The following is a 21,554-nucleotide window of genomic DNA, read 5'->3' as shown; positions in this document are numbered from 1 at the left end:
GATTCTATTTAGTCATCAAAAATTTCATTCACAGAACTGTCAGCTTGAATGCATTAGCTAACCTCGCTGCTGGGGTAGAGCACAAAGGAGATGAGAGTCTGAAAATGCCCATGCCCTGACAGATGAAGATATCATTTTGATGTAATCAGTTATTCCAGTCGCTGTAGATTAGAAGGCACAAGTATCATGTCCCTTGCAAAAGCAAAACAAATAAAATCCAAAGCTATTTTCCTAAGCAAGAAAGAGGAAAATCACCTGAATTACTCTTAGCAAAGCTTCTAGGCAGTATTCTGTATTATGCCATGCAGAAGTTTAGCTATGACTGTCATAAGTCATGAGGCATTTGCTTTGGGCGGTCAGCAATTATAGGAAGAACTAGAAAAGCCTTCGGCATTTTGCTGAAGACGCCAGTCAGTTGTACAGCAGGCTTCGCCTGGTCCCTTCTCTAGAAAGGTTGTTTAGAAAAATTCTGTTGTACGGAGTGTTCCTAAGGTGCTGCAGCAAAATACCATGGGTAATGGGGTTAGGGCAAAGAGGGGAAAATGAAAGAAAGGAGAAGAGGCTAAAAAGGTGAATAGAGCCCCTGAGTCTTCAAATAATACAGTTACTTAATTTGAGAGCACAACTGCACAAATCAGGCCCGTGGAAGAGCATTAGGTTGTATGTCAAGACAGGACGAGGGCCTGTGAATGCAGCGGGAGCCACCCTTGGGCCGAGCCGCCCTGCAGGCGTGAGGCAACGCCGCTGCTGAGGGGAAGGCTGCGCCTTGTTTACTGAAGTAAGAGCCGCGCTCACAAGTAACTGTCATGCTCACCCTAACTCGTTGTTTCATCTGTAAATGCTGAAGTCCCATCCAAAAGGAAATTATAATTGTTCTGAAAACATTTGCGGTTTAAAATAAAAAAAAAAAACAACAAACAAAAATCTGTTGTTGCTGGTGGGTGTTCTGAAGTGAATGGGAGCGATCAGCTGCGTGTCTCTGTGGTGTGAGCTGGCAAACTCCCGCTTTGAGTAACTCCAGCAGGTTTGTCAAGATTCGTATTAAGTGATCTCTTAAAGTCATTCAGAATTATAATACCTATTTAATTTTAGCATTAGCCAAAGTTGGAATCATAATCTAATAGCTGTATGGAATTTCTACTGAGAGATCTTTGGGACTGCTGAAATAAATACCAGTACTGAATTAGCAAAATAGCTAGTGTCTACCTTAGGAGAGGAAAGTCAAAGTTATTTGCCTAAAATAAATCTGGTTTGATTAAATATATTTGTGTATTTCAGGTTCTTGCCAGTTACATAAATCCTGCAGGGAGTACCTCAAATGGAGAGACCCAAACTAGCCATGAGGGGAGAGGACAAAACAGCAGTGCTCTTCCATCCGTTCTCCTGGAGCTACTCAGTCAATCTTGCCTCATCCCAGCAATGTCATCATACCTCCGCAACGATTCAGGTAACGTGCCGTTGTCTCCTTCTAAATCATAGTTGGCTTACTTCTGTCAAAGCAGTTTTTGTATAAACTATAGGTACTTCTGGCTAGTTTCAGTGCGTTTGCCAGTTTAGAATTGTGCTAATGGAACATTCCGTTGGGCATTAGAAAACAAAATGAGAGTGTTTGTTGAAAGACTCATTTGTTGTAAGAGTTAAAACTTTTTTGTTTTAATGTCTTTTTTGAACTTGAAATTTAATTTTTAAACTGTTGAAATCAAAAGGAGAATAGTATTTCCATTTGAAAAGTTTCTATTTAACTTGTTCTGTAGAAGATACATGGAGAGAGAGAGTACTTTATAAAAGACCATGAATCTTGCTGTGAAGAAAAATGATAATTTTGTGAGAAAATTGAGCGAGTATACTCATGAAGTTGGTAAATGTTGCACGTACTAGGGCAATTCTCTTTTACTTTGATCAGAGCTTTTTGTGCTTTTACTTAGGAAATACAAAAATAAGCCTCTTATCAAAACTGCAAAATATTTCAAATCTGTGGGAGCAATGAAATTGTTGGGTCAGTTTTTTTTTAAAGGAAAAACAAATTAAGTTAGATGTTATCATGACATTTCTACTCATAATTTTAAAACAAAGACATTTTGATAGTTTCATCTGGTATATTGTACCTTGCTGTGAAAACCATTTCAGTTGTACAAGGTGGCGTCAAGCAGTATGAGTTAGGCAAATGCCTGTGTGGAACTAATGGCAAAACCAGCAGACTGCGTTTGTGATTTATGTTCAGTCTCACGAGATGGCAGGCTTTAGTTTGACAATATTGATAAGCATTTTTTCTTCATATAACTGTCAGCCTGACAGTTTTTAACACTGCCTTAGCCTTAGGTTGAGTTTTTGTTTAGTTGCTTTGTAAGGATGGATTTAATCCGTAAGTAGCAAAGGGGTTGTTCCAAATCTGAATCATTTGGGTTTGGACCCTTATTTTGTTTGCCCTGTTTTCGGAGTAAATGCTAAGCGTCTTGTCACACTAATGCAGTTCTTTTGAATGCCAGTTGTAGGGTGTGGTGATGTGAATTTCTTGAAACAGTGTCATAGCTTCTTGTTGAATTACACAGTATATTTTATCTCCGGGGTAAAAGAGAAATCATCTGTGTCTTAAGTATTTACAAGCTGCATAGGTCTAAACCAAGAACGTGGCTCTCTTGGTCTGTGGTAACTAGGGCATTATATAAATCTTGTATGTTGGAATAGAAGCAGTTCAAAAAGTCTGCTGGGGCCTTACAGTTAAAATAAAAATATGAAGATGCTTCACTTGCCAGTCCACCATTTGACACCTCTCCCTAATTTTGCAGTGAATTTGTTGGTTCTGTTTTGCGCATATTACAGCGAGGAAAATGAGCTCTGAAGCTTATACACCAGGCTCATTATTGCAAATGAAAATCTAATGTAAAACAATAAAGTAAATGATAAAGTAAAACAATAAAGTAATCTTTCTAACAGATACTCATAAATTCTTCTTTGTTGAGGTAGAAAGTCACTGAGAGAGCTGGCAAAAATGCTATGTTACCTAAAGGATGAAGCTGTTGGTTCTGAGTTATAGATGAATTGCAGCTGTTGAAATTGCTTTTTGCTGTTTTCAATAGAAAAACATATCTGTCTGTATAAGTCACCTTTAACTGGGAAAGAACAGTCAGATACTGATAGAAGAGATGAGATATGTGGCTGGTGGAGGGAAGTTCAGGCTAGTATGGCTTTCTGGGACCGTTTGTTTTCCCAAAGTACAAAGAAAAGGCAAAGTTTCAGTGGGAAATGTTCATTTTAGGTATGTTTTCCATCACTGGACTACTGTTATTTGTCATTGGCAGGGGATGTTCATATGTTGTGCGTGTGAAATAAAAATTACTAGAAGAGTGAACAAAGCAGATACTGCCTGCTCTTTCATAAATGGATCTGTAGCTCTCAAGGTATCGGCATTGTTATGCTTAATATATTGATCCAACCGATAGTCTGGAATGCTTCCTGCTGTATTTGTTCAAAATTCTGTACATAAAACTATAGTTAACAGTGTTCTTCCGGATTTAAAAAAAAACCCAACAGATTTGCAGGCTTATTTCAGTCAAGCTTGTCTTTAAAAACATAATAGGATACCAGTATGAGAAGGAAATGTGCAAAAAGGCATGATTTCTGGAAAGAAGGTCTTTTCTTCATGAATGTTTGAGTCAGATGCATTTAGTTTGAAAGGAGTCCCTGAAACTAGTTTGTCTTGGTGATAGCCAGGCATAATTCCAATGCAGTAATTGCTTTTTAGTTCAAAAGCAGATCATTCTCACATTAATGAGTCTGATGAGTTGCAGGTGATGCTGAGGCTCTCGGTGACACTAACAGAGTGTCAGGAGACCTAGCTTGGCTATTGCAAGAGCAACAGAGGTTGAGAAGCTCTGGAGCTACGTTAGGCTCTGGTACAATGCTCGTAAGACTGAAAAATTCCCTTCTCCAGTAGGGCTGAATGCCTACTCAGGGAGCCGGAAAGGGAACAGCATTATTAGAAACACTCATCTACATGGTCTTCTAGTTCTCAGATCAGTGTACCTTCTGCTAACAAAACATACTTTCATGTGCAAGAAGCAGGTAACTGTATTCTTCCTGTAACATGCTGGACTGAGAAATTAGGACACTGCATATGGAATGCTAATAGAGTGTTCCTGAGTTCTGGCACCCCAGCAGGTACAAGCGGTGCCCAGCGCAATGCTGACAGAATATAGCAATTTTCAGCAACTCTAACTTTTTCAGACTTGAATGGATGCTAGTGGTACCAGTTAAAGGTTACCCTTATGCTGCAGGTATTCCTCTACTAGGTTTTTGGTTTTGCTGTAAATGGTTGCAATAACTGTGATCTTCACATATTACGTATCTGCCGTATGCATAAAATGTTGGGGGAAAAAATTTCTATAAAGAATATAATATGCAGTGAAGCTGCTGGATGTGCTATTTCCCTTTATTGCACAGTAGGTTGATACCACTATGGTGATACAAGATAAGTATTTTGGTATCGATGAGAATTTTTTATTTGGTTTAAACACGTTTGATTAGCTACAGGTATGACACAACCTCTTTGCAAAGTTGTTTTGGCAAAATTCTTGAACAGTTCCAGTGCCAAAATATAAAACTGGCCTTTGTCACAGTTTATCTAGGTTTTTTGTTGCTTAAATATGTTTTGATGTTCCTGCTCAATTTGCCCAAAATATACATGGAATAGATTTATTTTTTTTTTCCCCAGACTGTTCTAGATAAAAGGAATACTGATCAGATAAGGAGTGCTCACATATTTAATCTTTTAGAAACCTCACCCTGAAGCAGATCTTTACAAACCAGATTGCTATGACACACTCTGCAGCTTCATCTGCATCAGAGCAAGGTGATTGTGGAGTCCTTGAAAATTGTGAACTGATCACTTCCATTAATTTCCACAATTGCTTTTTTCTTTTAGAGAAAGAAGGTTTCTCTGTCTATGAAGGACTTTCCTTATTATGCAAGATAGCTCTAGTCACAAGGAGCAATAGCTGTTGTAATCCTCACCCTGTTTCTTGATCATTTTTTCCTGTGCTTGTTTCGTATCTTGGTATGGCATTACTGTGGCTTTACTGTCTTTCATTTTAGAAATGAAAAAAGTTTATCTTTGTAACATGGTGAGATTTTTTATTTTAACATTTGTGTTTATTCCCAAGTATTTAAATCATGTTTACATTGGTAAAATTCATGTGATTCTTAACTTCCATATCATGGAACACCTAGTGTGTATTAATTGCTGAGCATTTCTGCACATTTCACACCAAAATGTGTCATGTAAAACCTTTTCACTGTTGCCTTGTATACAGCACACTTCATTTGAAAGAGTTACCGCTGTAGGAACTCTTCCAAATATGCGAACATTTCTCTCCTTGAACAAAATGCACAACAATAAAATTTGTGCCATGCAACAAGAGGTTCCCTGCAACTGTATGTGACCATCAGTTTCTAACTAGCGTACATGGCTATCTTGAAGGTCTGGATTTTGCTGATAAAAGTAGGAGTTACTTGACTGATGGACCTAGGTTTATGAAGACTAAGCTAATATTTAGAAGCGAGAGAGAAAAAAGTGGTATTAATAATAGTCTTTGTTACTAACAAGGTTTGTAGAGAGAAGGCAGTGGAAGGGAATCATGAAATAGAAGGAAAATCAAGTGACTTTTAGGACAGGGACCGTATATTTCGTTATGGGCTTGGACAGTAAAGCGCGGTGAAGTTGGGATTTATTAGTGATATCGCAATATTAGGTAGACTCTCCTTGCATAAAAATGTAGTTGTACTAGTTTTTCCCTAAACTAGTATCTAGCAAACCCTGAGATGACTTGCTCTTGTTTAAAGCTGAAGAGTGACAGAGGTTTGGTACCATCTCTTCTTTGGAAGACAGACGTCATAGCGAGTTGCAGAATTTTGCCTGAACTCTCTTTGCTTCAATTCCCAGGCTTACAGGAGGCAGGTGGTGGTGTGATTTTAACTCCGGTTTTCTTGCAGCTCTTTCTTCACATGCTCCCCTCTTAGGCCGCCCTTAGCCACCCTTCCTTCTTTGGTGGACAAAGACTCCATGTGATGTGGTCAGCATAGCTTGTGGTGGTATGTTAGCTCTGTCTTCCTTGGGTTTGATTGATGAGAAGAGATGATGCGTTTCTATGGGAGGGCTTTACTAAAAAGATTGTGTTTATTGACCAGCATGTTCAGTATTTGCTTTTAATGCACTTTTCATAGTTTACCAAGTACTGTCTCACCCTGAACTTGTAGATTCATTAATAGTTGTGCTGCTTCATCCACCTACCAAATACCTCATTGTGAACTATATTTACTAAGTACTATGGACAAATCTGCTGAAAGTGAACATACTGAATTCTTTTATCTGCCTATTTTGATATACCTTTGTTAGTAGAGTCCATTAAAGTCATATTCTTCAGGCCTTGCCTCCTTACCTCAGAGCTTGAACTACACTAGATTTCTATTAATCATACTCATTCTCAAGGTATTACACGGTGTTGCTTTAGTTTTTGCAAAGTAGTCCAGTTCCACTGGACTGATCAGGCTGAGTACTTTAGGAAGCTTGTGTTCCCATATGGGTCTCTGAAGATGGTACACTGAGCTCATTCAGCTAAGAGTACTACATCTTTATTCATCTAGAGCTGAAGGTGTGAAGGTACTACTGCAGGGTATCATCATTAAATTCTGCTTTTCCCTAGATTATTGGCTTTTTGTTGTGTCTTAATAAGACGTAGTTGCTATTAAGATATTTTTTGTTGTTGAGATTCTTATAAATATATTGGATTAAACGTATAAGCACCAGAGCTGTATATTGGAGCTCATTAAACCAAAGTTAGACTTAGGTCCACACAAGTACAGAGCGCAAGTATTACCTGTTAAGATGTTTGGGGGTTGGGCTAGATGACCTCTAGGGGTCCCTTCCAACCCAAAACATTCTATGATTCTATGATTCTATAAGAGAGGATAGCAGAGTTCTGTTTTAAAACAGAATATAACTTATATGCCAGAGCCATCTCTAATGATAATATTATCCTGTGGCTTCCTTCAAAGCCTTTTGCTATAAGCAAAATTAGAATTACCGTGGCAGTTTAGATAGACAGTATATAATTGCCAGAATTAAAAATTCCCCTAGTTTTCATTAATGAAGTCATTCACTGGTAAAAGAATGATGCTGAACCTTTGCCACATTTGGTTATAACTTTGGGATTGCTTTTTACCAGTTTTGCTGTTGTTTACAAAAAAAAGGTGCAGTATCTTACTCCAGTGCTGGAGTACTAGTTGATTCACAGTTTCGAGAACAGAGCTATGCACTAAAATGACATGAAATACAACTGTTTATTTATTTCACAGAATTGACAGGGTTTTAAATAACTTCAAGATCAAAATAAACAGCAGTAATTTCTACCTGAATTTCATATTTCTGTTTGCAGATTCTTGTAACCTCTCATTTTAAGACCCATCTCAAATATCCTTGTATTATGAGATTAATGCAATAATGTCCGTAAGTATGTGGATACAAGTAGTACATTGGAAAATTTAATAATGTATTGACTCCATTCTGTAGTCTTAAATAAACATGAATAACCTGCATATTTTCTCTTGAATGTAGCTTAGTTTTACAGAATGCTTTGGTGCATACAATACAGGAGATTTGCTGTAGACTGTGAATAGTGAAATTTTCTTGTGTGCACAACGTGTTTTCTTCCAGTGCAGCCTCAGTTCTGTTTATCATTTCTTCTGGATGAGCCAGTATTGATTCAGGGTTCCAAAACCAGAATATACCATCTTCCACCTCATTTGTCCATAAATCAGGGTGTTACAGCATAGTTTCTGCAACTGACTGAAATCCCATTGCCAAAGTCATTCTGTTCTAGATCCCTGACCTTATTTTATGCATATGCTTGTTTTGAAGTGACTTCCAAAGGCTCGGCTGGTTTAGCAGTTATGAAGTTCTACACAGTAATAAGCTATCACCTATACAGGAGATGTATTCCTTTGCTTGTCATTTTACAGAAGGACTTGATGTAGCTTAGGAGAAAGATCTGAGCTGATTTTCAGAAATGCAGCTCCTCTATTGTTCCTAAGAAAGGTATTTATTAAAATCAGTGTTGGTTTTTTTTTTTTTTAAGGGTAGCTCTCAAAAGCAGCTTTTCTGTTAGAAGATATATGCAAGATATATTCATGTATATAAAAGCTTCTATAATCTCAGACTGTCTGCAGCTTTGGATCTAATTCAAAGACATTAATTTGAAAGGTGGAAATATTTTAATCGATTTCAGTAGTCTAACTGCACGTTCCATGAAGTATGCACAAGAGTTGCAATTCTGGGCCTCAATCATAAATGATGCAAAAAGGGAAAATGTCTTCAGGACCTGGTCCAGAAAGAGAAAGTACAGTCTTCTGGGCAAAGATATTAAACCTGTTTCTCATGCAACACCATGAATCCTTGTGTGATATGTTTTATTTTACTTGAAAATAATAGTCAAGATGAAAACATAGAAGTTGACTTATGTTAAACACATTCTAAAAATGGCGATACAGAAAATGTATTGTTTGTACGTTTGTATTGTATGTATTAGTGTGTCACTGTAATTATCAATATTTCTTAAAAGAAACTGAAACTATTCTTTATTTTTTCACACCACTTTAAAGGATTTTTAATTAGAAAAGCACATTGTCAGTATAGCATGATGACTTCAAATACAGATTCAGTAAAGGCAAGAAACTAACCTTTTTCAGCTTTTCACAAGACTAACAAAAATGCTGCAGAATATAGTCAATAGTTTAAAATTTTATTTATAATATTACAATTTTTGGTATTACAGTGTTCTTGTTTCCACACTTATACATTAGTGTAAGTTATAAGCCTAAATTATGGTGATCTAAAAATAAAACCCTTCTGTCTGTTTTCTGGTCTCAGCTATGAAGAGACATATTGCACAAAACCATAGAAAGCATCATGGGGCTTGCTTATATGTATTTATATATTTAATTAATCTCTTTCTATGTTCTGATTGTTTTCGGTGTTTGCTTACATTTCTCGTGTCTTGCATGTTTGCTGGCAATAAAACAGTGCCGTCTCTGTTTCTGCTATTTGGATTTCATCTGTTATCAATGAGAAGTTGAATATAGTCTGCCTTCATTTACATAATTTAGCACCCTAGCTGGGCTCACAGATACATTTAGCAGTCATTGATGCAGCGCCCTTAGCCAGACACTTTGCTCTGGAATGTTTTTGATAATCTTTTCAGACAGTGGTTGTTTGTTTGGTTGGTTTTTTTTTGCTTTAAGTTTAGAAATCATCCTTACCATCACTGGTCTTTGCACTGTATGCTGTGCAATTGATGTTCAAAAATGTCATCAAAGTGTAGTGTAGATGTACACAAAAACAATAACAAATAAATTAAGTACAGTTCCAATAATCCCAAGCAGTGCTAGAATAGATTCTTCTTTTTCTTCTTTCTCCTCTTGCCTTTTTACATCTTCCAGTGTTGTGATGGCAGAGGTCCCCATTTTTCCTGCAAATACCTTCACCAGTATTCTGGCAGCTAGCTAGAAGAAAGCAAGCAAATGGTAATTCTGGTCTGACAAACATGCAAGCTTTGATCTTTTAAAAAACAGTTCTGTACTTGTTTGCACAATCTTTCTTAATGCTGTTTGTTGAGTTGTATTCATCTCTTGTTTTCTTTTTGTATGAACATGTCCATGTTTAAAGTAATTGTTCTGTAGGTGCAGGTTTGGTAGAAGGAGTGAAAAATAGCTTGATGCTTCAAGCCAATTAACATGCTTTATTGTAAAAGAAATGTAAAATTTGTCTTTAGCCAACTGATTTGTTTCCTTATGAAACATCAAATTGATGAAAGCAGGTATGTGAGCATTGTCAAATACTCTGAAATGCCTTGGGAGATGAGGTGAATTTTCAGCTGTTGTTAAATATTTAACTGTCACAGTATAAAACCAGTTGATAATATTCAAGTCTGCTGTTTTCGAATGTGGAAGATATGCCTCCTTAATACAGTATTGCAGTCTCTTTTGACCAGTGAGCCCTAAATAGGCAATTGCAGGTGAGATCTTATCCTTTTACTTGTTTAATAGATCAGCTTTTGGACATCCATGCAGCAGTAAACATTTAACAGAAAATGTCTCTCTCTTCAAATATAAAGGTGGTTGTTGTTATTAAATATGTTTGTTACTGCAGTATGCCAAAGAACAGTAGTGCTTTTATAGTAAGATAAGGAAATTCTATGCAGTATAAGGACTTGAGATAGATATTTACAGATGCGTGTATGATTTATTACCTTTTTGTTGCAAAAGTGAGGTTGACAGGTTGTCTCTATTACTTAGCTGCTCTCGTACTCTTAATTTACAGTCAAATATCCTCTAGAAACATACTCCCTGTAAAATTATGTTCATTGGTGGCTGAGATGTTGATATTCTGTGCCATGCTGGTTCAGCCTTACTGATCAGAAATTTCCAGCCTTACACCAAAATTTGATTGGGATTTCTGCTAGTTCAGATAACCCCAATTTATTGAAAATTTGCAGTCGCATTTTATAGTGCAATAGCATTTTTCTCTCCCGGCATACATCTTTAATCATTGGAGATAAATGTATTTCTGCTGCGAGTCTAATTAAAGCCATCAGCTCACAGCATATCTCACAGAAAGGTAAAAAAATATGATGTTTCTTACCCTACATTGCATCAGGAATAAAATGTCATCAGACATGCTTCTTACTTGTCGATTCAGTGGCAAACCAGGCTTTTATCTTCATGAAGGGGCTGCTCTCCTCACTCAGACAGACCAGATAGGAGCATGAACAGTTCCTTGATGAAGAAGTTTATCGGTGAGGATAATAATGTTACAGAATCTTCCAAATGACTGGCCTTCTCTCTCAGTAATCCACTAAAGCAAGCGTAGTCGAAAAACAGTAAAACCCTTTCTGGTAACGATCCTCACTGTTGACTAATTCTCATTAAAATTGAGGATTTTTTCCCCTTAGATGATGCAGAGCAACGAAATGCATGCTGTTCAGTTTTGCCTTTAAAAAAAAAAAAAACAACAAAAAAACAACAACAACAAAAAAAAAAAAAACCAAAAAACCAAACCAAAAAAAAACCAGCTCCTGGTTTTATTCAGTTACACTTAGTTATTTATTAAGACTTCAGAAAACCCCAGCCTCTGATTTAATCTTTGTGGCAGCCGTCTGAAGAGGCTTTCTCACGTTGACATGCTGTAATTCCAAATGCAGCGAACTACGTGCAGTCACACTATGTAATTTTAGTCCAGCCTGAAAAAGGATGAAAAGAAGTCTGCTTTACTCGCAGTAGTGTGAACGCTGTCACACACCTGCATTCAGAGCCTCTGGAAAGAATTCCAAGGTATTCTTCAGAGCATTGCATAACTTAGCCAGGCAAATCTGAAGCGAGGAATGACAGTGGCTTTAGTTGCACACTGTGGTGAGCTGTGACATTGATTAAACATGCACTTGGCACTTGCTGAATAAAGAAGGAGCTACGAGCCACCCTTGCAGACAGGGAGTTGCATAACAATGTGCGATGGCTCTGCTGTTTCATTGTCAGGCCCCGCACATTTTAATCCTGTACCAACGGAGAAAGTGCGCGGTGTAGAGAGGAGTAGAGTTAACTGTGCTTTGGGGTTTTCTGAGGAAGTGCTGCATGACGAATGGTGACATTAAGGCATTCAAGCTGAAACAGTGTTTCTGCCTTTTGTCTTTTTATGCTTTGTTTGACAGGCAATTGTTTCTATGGGAAATACTACTTCTAATGCTTTTCTCCTTTTTGTTCGCCACCCAAAGAATGCAGGTTAGTGTGTAATTAATGAAAACACAGACTTAAAGAAAAATATCCCCGTTCTGATTTCATAGCAAGCAGTAACTCAGTTTTTTTCTTAGGTAAATCAGAGAGGTATTTTTTGCCTGCCCTATTGGAAAGGGGGGGAGCTCTGTGAAGCCTTCTCTTCTTCCCAGTCTCTTCAGATAAAAAGCCACAATTTTAATAACCTCTGCAAGTAGCTGTGTTTCAGATAATTTTATTCAGTCGCTTTGTTCTATGAAGGCTACCAATGCAATATGGTTTAGTTGATATAGCATAGCTACTTGATATGAAGGCAACTATATTTTACATGTATTGGAAAACTTACTTAAAAAAATACTTGCAATATGATGCATTTCAGAAGTACAAAGAGCTCATGCATATGAAAAAAACCCAAAAGATAATTAATTACATTGAATTCAAACAGTAGGAATGTAACTGGAAACCTTGATCGTTTTCCAGAACATCATATTTTAGAAATTACAAGGCCTTGTTTGAAATTCAGTTTTCAATAATCTTCTTGTGAGAAAGCAAAAGAAGGTAAAATCATTGCTTTAAATACTTCCATTTTCAAATTAATTTCCTTACATATTCTTTTCTCATTATTGTTCTACAGTGTCTAAGTACATTTGTTAGGTTCTTTGTAATGGACAAAACTGCCTATTTTACACGTGTATTATTTTAATGGCAAATACCATGTTTGAAGTACTGTGAGTTGTATGGTACTTGTATGTGATTTGCCCTTTATCCTGAAAGTAATGTTGCCTCAGTGAGATTGTCTGACTCTAGAAGAATTAAGTAATTAGGTTAAATCTCTTCAGCATAGTTTCCTTAAATACGTATATTCTAATATGTGTATATGGTCTTTCGTTTTAAGCTCTTCCCTTATTCTGAAAAGGCTGCTGCAACTTCAGTTGTTCCTAGAATTGTTTTTTGTCTATGTATCTCGAACGTATTCCTATATTCATTCAGAGATGTAGAGATGGGGAAACTTGAACGTGTGTATTCTGACCATTCATATTGCTGAGAGCACCTAGCAATAATTGAATTTTCAAGCCATTGTACTGTATTAACCCTCCCATGTTAAAAATCAAACCCTTTCCTTTGTGAAAGGGGGGAAAATGTGCAATTTGCCTCTCTAAATAAAAGATTAAGGATGTATTTGGAGGGTAGGAATCTGCACTTTGTCAACACAACCAGATATAAAGGTTCAAGGTCAGCAGAAGAATTTCTTGCAATATTTTCAAGTAAAAATAGTGACAATAAAGTAAATTCAGCAGCTCCACTGCAAATAACCAGCTAATTAAGATGTATCCACAGTGAACAGCAAAAGATTCGCAGAATATTTCTTGGCCTGGTTATTGCCAAGGTTGAGGTCTCATAGTGGTCTGCCGTTTATGTAGTTGTGATGCAGCTGGCCCTTCAGTGGCCAAGGTGAACCCAGGGAAACAAATTGCTCTGGGCTTCCTCTGCACGCAGTCGAGGGGGAGTGACACCTCCTGCACACTGGGATTCAGATCCAACGTCTGCCATGGACCTTGGTTTGATGGCATTTCTCCCCTCACGTCCTTCCATTGTATTGATACGCGTGTCTGTGTGGACATGCCGTGAACTGGTTTGGAAAACAGATCCAGCCCAAAATAGTTCTCTAGCATGGCACGATAAGAGGGATGGGGCAGTTGCTGCTTAAGCTGTCAGATGGCAAAGAGTTGCTGGGGGGTGGGGGGGGAAGCTAGACAAAGGTTGTCAGGCTTAACATTTTTCAGTTATAGGAAACTTGAGGAATTCATCCACGTTGGGTGGAAGCCAGTATTACAAATGAATTTCTTATAGCTACAACGCATCTTCAGTATGAAGAGAAAATTTCATGCAAGATTTCTCACATGAGCAAAATGAATTAATAGAGGTTGATTTGAAAAGGCCTTGATTTATCCATAATGTTTGATAATACTTGGAAAAATAGGGAGATTTGTACATTTTGTATGAAATAAAATTAGTGTCTGGGAGTACATTTTATACAAGTCAGTAATAAAACCACCTGCTTTGGGGTGAACATTACATAGTCTTTGGGTTTGGACACCGGTGTCCAAAAATGTCCTAAATTTAATTCTGTTACTTCCGTCTAGGCAGAGCTTTCAAGCACTTAGACTTTGGCAACTCCTTGGTAACTGATTTATGTAGCATCCCAAGAGCAGAACAAATTCTGTTGATTAGAGGTCATTCTGTTCATTACCACTGATGTTTGAGCACTTGTATTGCATGGGAATAGACCTTAGGCAATACAAATGTATGTCATATTTTAAAAGATATTCATACTTCAAGAGGGACTTGCCAGGCTATCTTGTAAAAACTCAGTGGTATACATTCAGTGGTTTACAGTCTTGATCCTTAGATGATCATTATCCTGCTATATGCTACCGCTATGAGTAATGTGGTACACCCATAACATCACATTTACAGCAGGAACAAGTACTCTTAACCAAAGTGTAAGCTTTCTTTTTCCTCATGTATTTTTATGGATTTATATAATTTTGATTTTCATGTACTCTAAGATTATTCTATATGCTGTATTTTTTCATTAAAATAGCATGTTTTGAGTCAGATATTGTTTGCTCTTAGAAAGAGCAAATGCTCTGAAGAAGATTGCAAGTTCAAGCAGAACATAAAGGGAGATTTGAAGGAGAAAATGGAAAGCAGAATGTAAAGAGCTGTCTAGACTTAAAAAGCTATTTAGATTAAAGTGCTGTAATGAAATCCAAAAGATCATTCCTACATCAGTTGTCCATGAAGATTGTTTTTCCTTGTAGTGGTTCTGCATTTTCCCCAAGATGCAGCAAACCACTTGAAATGTAGTAGCACAGGCATCCTGTAGGTGATGCATTCTAGTTTTCTTTTCTGACAACCTCCACGAACTTCTCTTTATGAGGTCTGACACTTTTTCAGTTAAATTGCAGAACAACAGAGCAAAGCTCTGTCTGTAGGGAGATGCAATAATATGCACAAATTAAGATGAACTGGTTTGCTTAGTGTAAATGAGAAGTGGATATCCATGCTCTTTCCTTCTTCTCTATTTTTTTTTTCTTTTTTTTTCTTTTTTTTCCTCTCTCCTGAGAACTAAACACAGCTACTGTTTTCTTTGTGGCAGCTGTTAGCCTATTTTTTATGATATTGATTGATGTGTCATGCCCTTGAGTCAGCAGTGATGGGCATGGCCAGTTTGAACCAGGTTTCAAAGTATTTTTTTACTCTTCCATTGAAAAAAGAACAACAACTCTCATCCTTTGTCTGTAGCAACACAAGTTACTTTTAGATTTCTTACTGTTCTCATTCACACCCCTTTCATGTGTTGCATCTCAGCATTGACTTGATTTTGACACTTCAACTACGTGTTGTTTTCCTTCTGGTTGAGGAACTTCAGTGTCTTTTGGCTTTTGTCTGGGGTTTTTTTCCTGATTTTTGTAACTTAGTTACTGACCCAGAATATCCTCGGAAAAATCCAGAATTATGTCCTAACTAACTACAGAAGTTCCTCTAGCTTGTTCCCACCTGTCAGTCTTCACTTACCAGACATTTACTTGTTCCAGTCTCTCACACTTGCTTTAAAATAGTTCTGTATTAAGAAATCAATTAAGCGGGCAGAGAGTAGTACTGGTTCTTCTGCCACACCGCTTTCAACACCAGCTTCTCTTAACACCGGTGAAGATCAGCCAGTGCTTCGCTGTGTGTGAATATGGTCAGAATGCACACTGGCATTTGGTCAAGACAAGTGGTAAATTTGACAGTCGAGTAATAGTTTAGGAAAAACTGAGCCAACCTGCCTTTGGAGGGCGTCGAGTGACATGTCACATATTGGTTTTTGGGGAACTATTTTAATCACTCTCTTGATGAACTGAAGCAACTCAGAAGTTGGTGACCGATGAATGTTCCTGAGTTAGAGGTGAGGGTTTCAGCCCCAACTGTGTGTGGTGACCTTCTGGATATGGTGAAAGGGAATGATGGAAAAACGGCAAGAGGTTTTTTTCTCTTCTTCAGTCTCTAGTCTCACATGGGACACGAGGCAGTCTTCATTTTACTCTTCTTCACTGATGTCAAAAAGAATCTCTTGTATGGGTATTGTACCTTTAAAAAGCAGTTTAAAGTGTTTCAGTCATTCAGTGCTGTTCTCTGCAGCTCAGGAGGTTTTTTGTCAAAGGCAGCAGGTATCTGGGATCATTTCTTTGCATTGGTTTGAGTGTAGGCTGCATGGTTCTGGAGGAGTAAGTATTAGGGCTTTCAAGTATCAGGGGTTTGAGCTGTCATGTTCGTGAATTTTGTTGTGCTAGAGGAGTCCATTAAGTGAATATTGAGTTCTTACTGGGCAAGCAAAGGGAAGCAGAGTAGTGAGAACTGATCCTACTCCAGGAGGATGGTTCTCAGAGAACAACACTGCTAAAACAAGTTCCTTTTTCTCCAAAGTTCTTAAAGCATTTTGCCTTGTGAGAAAGAACAAATCTTGTCCATATGAGTTTCCAGATGACTGACCTTAAAAAAAAAAAAAAAAAAAAAACCAAACCGTAGAAGATGCCACCAATCCCAGCACCTTTTGCCACATCTCTTCTGATTTATCATCTTTAGTTGGAAATAGTTTTGGAATAATAGGATGAAATTATCTCATTAAATCTCTTATTTTTTATTTCAAATGAATATGAATAGATGCTTGTTATATTTTCAAAGCATTTGAAAGCACTGTTTCCTAGTAGATAGTGCTTTTGGAGTAGAACTTAAACAACAGCTATTTTTTTTTTTTTACATGTCAAAACGGATTATCTGTTTGAGTGGTTAATAATATGAAAGCTTTATGAAAGAACAAATTGTAAATTTGTACTTCTAGCTCTACTGTGTTGTAGAAATTTCTTGTAATTTATAGGGAGTGATTATGAAATACGTGTTGAAACATCATGGCTTTGAGATCTCTGAGAATTAAAAACCTAGTTGTTACAGGGAACGAAGGGGCTAAAATTTGGTTTATAACTGGGTACTGGATTGCAGGGCAGATAAAGCACTTAGTCCTTTAAAGACTGAACTTTACTTACTTCAGAGAGCTCATGGAAATGTTTTTTTCAACAAATTATTTTTTTAGCAAAGATCACTGAGGGACTGTAGCTTCTGTTTCAATCTTTATCTGTTTCTGTAGTGCACGTTCTTTTATATGGCTTTTAAACAAATCCATTAACTGGAGAGCTCTTCATTGATTTACACAGCTGGTGGCGGATTTTGCAGCTGCATGTACAGGGCATACTTCAGACTAGCTTGCAACCTCTGGCCCCACTCACTTGATCACAGTGAATTAGAGTGCATGTTAGGTTTTCCAGAAGGAAGGGAGTTTTGTGGGAAAGACCGTCAGGAAATTATCTGGTGAGAAATAGGAGGGGTAAAGGCTAGATTTCAGTGGGGCTTCTCGCATCTCATCTTGTTCTTCTTTCTTCTGCTTCTCACCCACATATTTGTTGTCCTGATGCCTAAATAACACGGAGTACTTTTCACAAAACCAGTACTCTGGAATTGATTGGGGTGGGGGGGTTTGCCTTTTCTTTATGAGCTTTAAATTTTTCCAAATGATGACTATGATGACAGAGCCACTGAAGGTGCTTTACAGGCCAGTCCTTAAAACATAAGTAAACAAGGTTGCTTTCTCATTTGGAGACCCCTGTGAAGTTCTGGACCTCTGTGGTTACGTGATAGTGTGTCTGTCTTGAAAGCATGAGCAACAGACTGCTTATATATCTGTATCTGACTGCCAAGGACTTGTAATTTTTTTACTATTCCCGGATCTACTTCTGGTACTAACGTGAGATACGCTTTTTTGACAGACCTTGATGTCTTGCACTCCACTGTGTAATATGTTTTATGTAAAAGGAAACTAAGCTGTGGTGTTTGCCTTCCTGCCTCCCACAGATGAGTTATCTTTTTAAATAAGTTTTCAGGAGAAATGCAGTTAGATGCTGATCCTTGATACAAGGATGCATAGAAGCTAACAAATCATACACGAGATGCAGCTGGTGTTCATTTCATTCCTGAAGTTAGTTTCTGTCCTGTTTATTTTGAATTATTCACTTGAGAAAGGTAGGAGCTGTTGCCTTCAGAAGTGTTTAGTTTTGGCCACAAGTGTTCCATGAAACTCTCTGCCAATAGACTGTCCCCATCTTGCGATATCTGTTTAATTTACAGAAAAAAAGTACAGGTCACTGACATGACTGTTCAAGGCACAAGGCAGTAAAGTTTCTGTCTTGCCTAAAGTGGGGGGAGCCTATCCTTAAGCTTTCCTGGTCCATTTATCTCATTGCTGAGGCCCATGAGAGTTTCATCCAGGAAGTCCTTTTTTCCCTTCATTAATTGGAAGCCAAACCCGGTGGCTATAGCCCTGCTTGTAGGACAAGATAGGGAATCTGTAAGTACTAGACTGATTTTTCCCTCTGAAGGTAATTGGTGAAGACGTTTACCAGCCCCTTTAAAATTTGAGATACCACATTGCATCTTGCAAAATGTCCAGAGTAAATATTACTGGGCCTCCCGTTTTTTTTTTTTTTTCCCTTATTTTACTTTAGTCAGACATTACATCTCAAATGGTTTCATTTAGGCTTGGTAATCATGGTTGGGAATATGAGTGCTGGGTGTCTGGGACAGATTGCTGTGCAGCGCCACATGCTACAAACATTCACAGATTTTACTGGAGGCATTAAGAATTAATTTTTAAAGTTATGCCTCTCATTACCAGCAGACTCAGTCCTTTTTGAGAGAGAATATGACATCAGAGAATGTGACACCATACTAGATGTCCCGTGGTTCCATACTATATCGCAGAAATGTATGATCTGCTTCTTTCTTTTTTTTTTTTGATTTTAACTCTCATGCCTTCCTGGTCTTTGTTGCTAAGGATACAGTAACCACTTACAGGCACAAATTTTTTTATCAGTACACACAAGAGTCTCCTGAAAGGACTGTAAGTAATGCATTTTCAATGGTTTTTGTCTCTTTTTTCCATATTAGTGGCTTTGTCAATTAGTGGTGGCACAGTTGGATAAGCTGCTAAAAATTTCTTGACCAAACAAACTAGCCATCCCTTTCTTTCTGTTCATGTACGGAGCAGATTGCCAGGGTGAGTTCTAGACGTTTTTACTTTGCCTTTCCTAAGAGTGAGCTCACTGCACTTTCAGGAAAGAGTTTTGTCAGCTGAGGCTTGTAGCTCAGCATGCATTTGAAGAGGAACTTACTGGAACATTGAGGTGAGGGCCGCCTTTCGTTTTCAGCAGTTGAAAGTCTCATTTGTTGGTCAAGTGATAGGTCCTCATTATTCTGGGCAGCAACAGTCTCACTTGTCTTTTATTTCTTCTGTGTTCTTGTTTTCTATTCTGTTTTTGAAAATAAAATATTGTAAAGCTATCTGGCATTTCCCATACTTTTATGCAGACACTTCCCATTCATAGTAGTTCCTATCTTACTATTCTCTGAGGCTATTGGTAAGTATTGGGTACAAGTCAAAGGGAATGGATCTCTGTGGCTGAAGGAGTTAATCTAGAAAAAGAGTTAATCTGTGGTCATTCATTCCAACACACAAACTGTAGATTTTTTTAATAGTACTTATATCTTCTTGTCTTTTCCAGAGGACAACTTCAAGATAGTACCGCTCATTAAGAAAAGAATATTTTCTTTTCTTTTGAGTTAGTCCTTATTGTTATACTGTAACATAATGAAGGATGATCCATTTTAATAAGTGATGCAGGAACCCGCATGAGGTCACACAGAAGGTGCAGCTTCTCTTATTCCACAAGGCTGGGGCAGAGATGATTCTCCCCATCATCTGTGGTGCTCAGTTAAACTGGTTGATAAATTTACCACATAGATATTTGCACTCTAAGGCACTTTCAATATGCAGGGAGTTCAAGGGGTTATCTTTTATTTTTTATTTTTTTATATATTATATATTTTATTTATTAGATTCAGGGAAGCTGTTAGGCTTGAATTTTTCTCCTCAGCCTGCACTTACGTGTTTACCAAAAGCCCATCTTGGTATTTAAACAAACAACTATTCTCTAGAAAATACGCTGGAAGTGATAAAGGTTCTGTTTTGCATATGCAGAGAGGTCCTGCCATCTTGGCCAAGCAAAATAATTAGATTTTTAAGGCAGAATGAGGTTCCTGAGTAGTCTTCTTTCTGTCTCCTGAGGACATGATCTTGTAGGTACGCTCACACATTTGGAAAGTTTGCCATAAAGCACAGAAACCACACGTCCTTTCAGTCCAGTAACAATGTTGGTATCTTCTGCTGACAGAAGACCCAAGTCTTGGCCTTTTTCCATCTGCTGAAGTAATGCTTTAAAAAAAACCCCACAACTTCATTATCTAATTTTGAATTTCCACGTCGATTTCTGCAGCATGTGCAATGAAATGGCAGGTTTCCATCTTATTTTCAATTCCCATCTTATTCTAAAATACTAGTGACTGTTTTATGCGCTGGAAGGGGTAATGCTCAGACTGAGGACCATTTCAAGGTGGCTGCTTGCCCACTCCTCTGCCAAAAATAGTGAAATCACTATTCCCTCCTCCAGTGCAGGGATGATGAAAGCCAGAATAACTTCCTTAAAGATCCTGCTTCATGTTCTTAGAGTAGTGATACCTTTCCTTTCATCTCTGTGGAGTGCCTGCACTTGAGACACTTAACATGAGGTGGTAGGCAAGCTTGCACCTGATTTGTTTTACTTTTTCAATAAAGGTTTTGTCTGCAGAATATTTAAATCTTGTCGTTTTTTTCTACAGAAAATATTTTTCTTATTTTCTTGGCTAAGTGGAAGATTAATTTGACACTTCTAGTTTACCTTGAATACTAGATTTATTTCATTACATGTACCTTAGATAGTAATATTGGTCCTTTTTATTTTACTAAGGCCATAGTAAAGAGTTGTGTTAATAATGAATTTTTTTTCATCCCCTGACCAGGCAAAAAACTTTATTCTCATGCAGTCTCTGAATGCCTTCCATACATATATATATATAAAATATATATATGTCTTTTTTTCATATCGTTTTCTGTATCTTTCTTTTTGCTATGCCTGTCTTTATATCATTATGTATTTATTGGATAATAAAGAGCTTCTTACACTTGTTTTCTAGATTTGGATACAAACATGATTTGATTATAGCTTTAATTGTGTTTCTTCATATTTTATTGGTTTTAAAGAACTGATGGGATCTTTCAGAGGAGAGATTCTTAAAAGTTGCAGTGGGGTTGGATCCTGTGGCAGTGTGACCTTCCTCTGCAGTATTCTGCTCGCATCCTTTCTACACCGATGCCTACTTGGCCGTTTTTTCAAACAAACAAACAAAACCAATGAATATAGAACTATGCAGCTTTAATTTTCATTAATGATTCTTACTTAGAATCATAGAATAACTTTGGTTGGAAAAGACCTTTGAGATCATCGAGTCCAACCTTTAACCTAATCCTGCCATCCCACCACTAAACCCTGTCCCTAAGCACCTCATCCATCCTTCTTTTAAATACCTCCAGGGATGAGGACTCGACCACCTCCCTGGGCAGCCCGTTCCAGAGCCTGACAACCCTTTCGGGGAAGAAGTTTTTCCTAATGTCTAGCCTAAACCTGCCCTGGCGCAGCTTCAAACCATTCCCCCTCGTCCCATCGCCCGTTCCCAGGGAGGAGAGGCCGACCCCACACTCCCTCTCTCTG

The 21,554-nt window shown here is 37.7% G+C and overlaps 1 protein-coding gene across 1 annotated transcript in view; it reads left to right on the top strand.

Annotated features, from left to right (window-relative positions):
- The window catches only part of BIRC6 (baculoviral IAP repeat containing 6), a 171,505-nt gene that overhangs the window by 115,736 nt on the left and 34,215 nt on the right, over nt 1-21,554 (top strand). Inside the window, exon 65 of the mRNA XM_035892009.1 lies at nt 1,279-1,447. Coding sequence (XP_035747902.1) covers nt 1,279-1,447 — 169 coding nt within the window. The remainder of the gene's footprint in view (nt 1-1,278; nt 1,448-21,554) is intronic.

The sequence above is a fragment of the Egretta garzetta genome, unplaced genomic scaffold, assembly GCF_000687185.1.
Source record: "Egretta garzetta isolate BGI_Z169 unplaced genomic scaffold, ASM68718v1 scaffold54, whole genome shotgun sequence".
In the NCBI taxonomy this organism is placed as follows: domain Eukaryota; kingdom Metazoa; phylum Chordata; class Aves; order Pelecaniformes; family Ardeidae; genus Egretta; species Egretta garzetta.
This window is presented reverse-complemented; position numbering and strand designations above follow the sequence as displayed.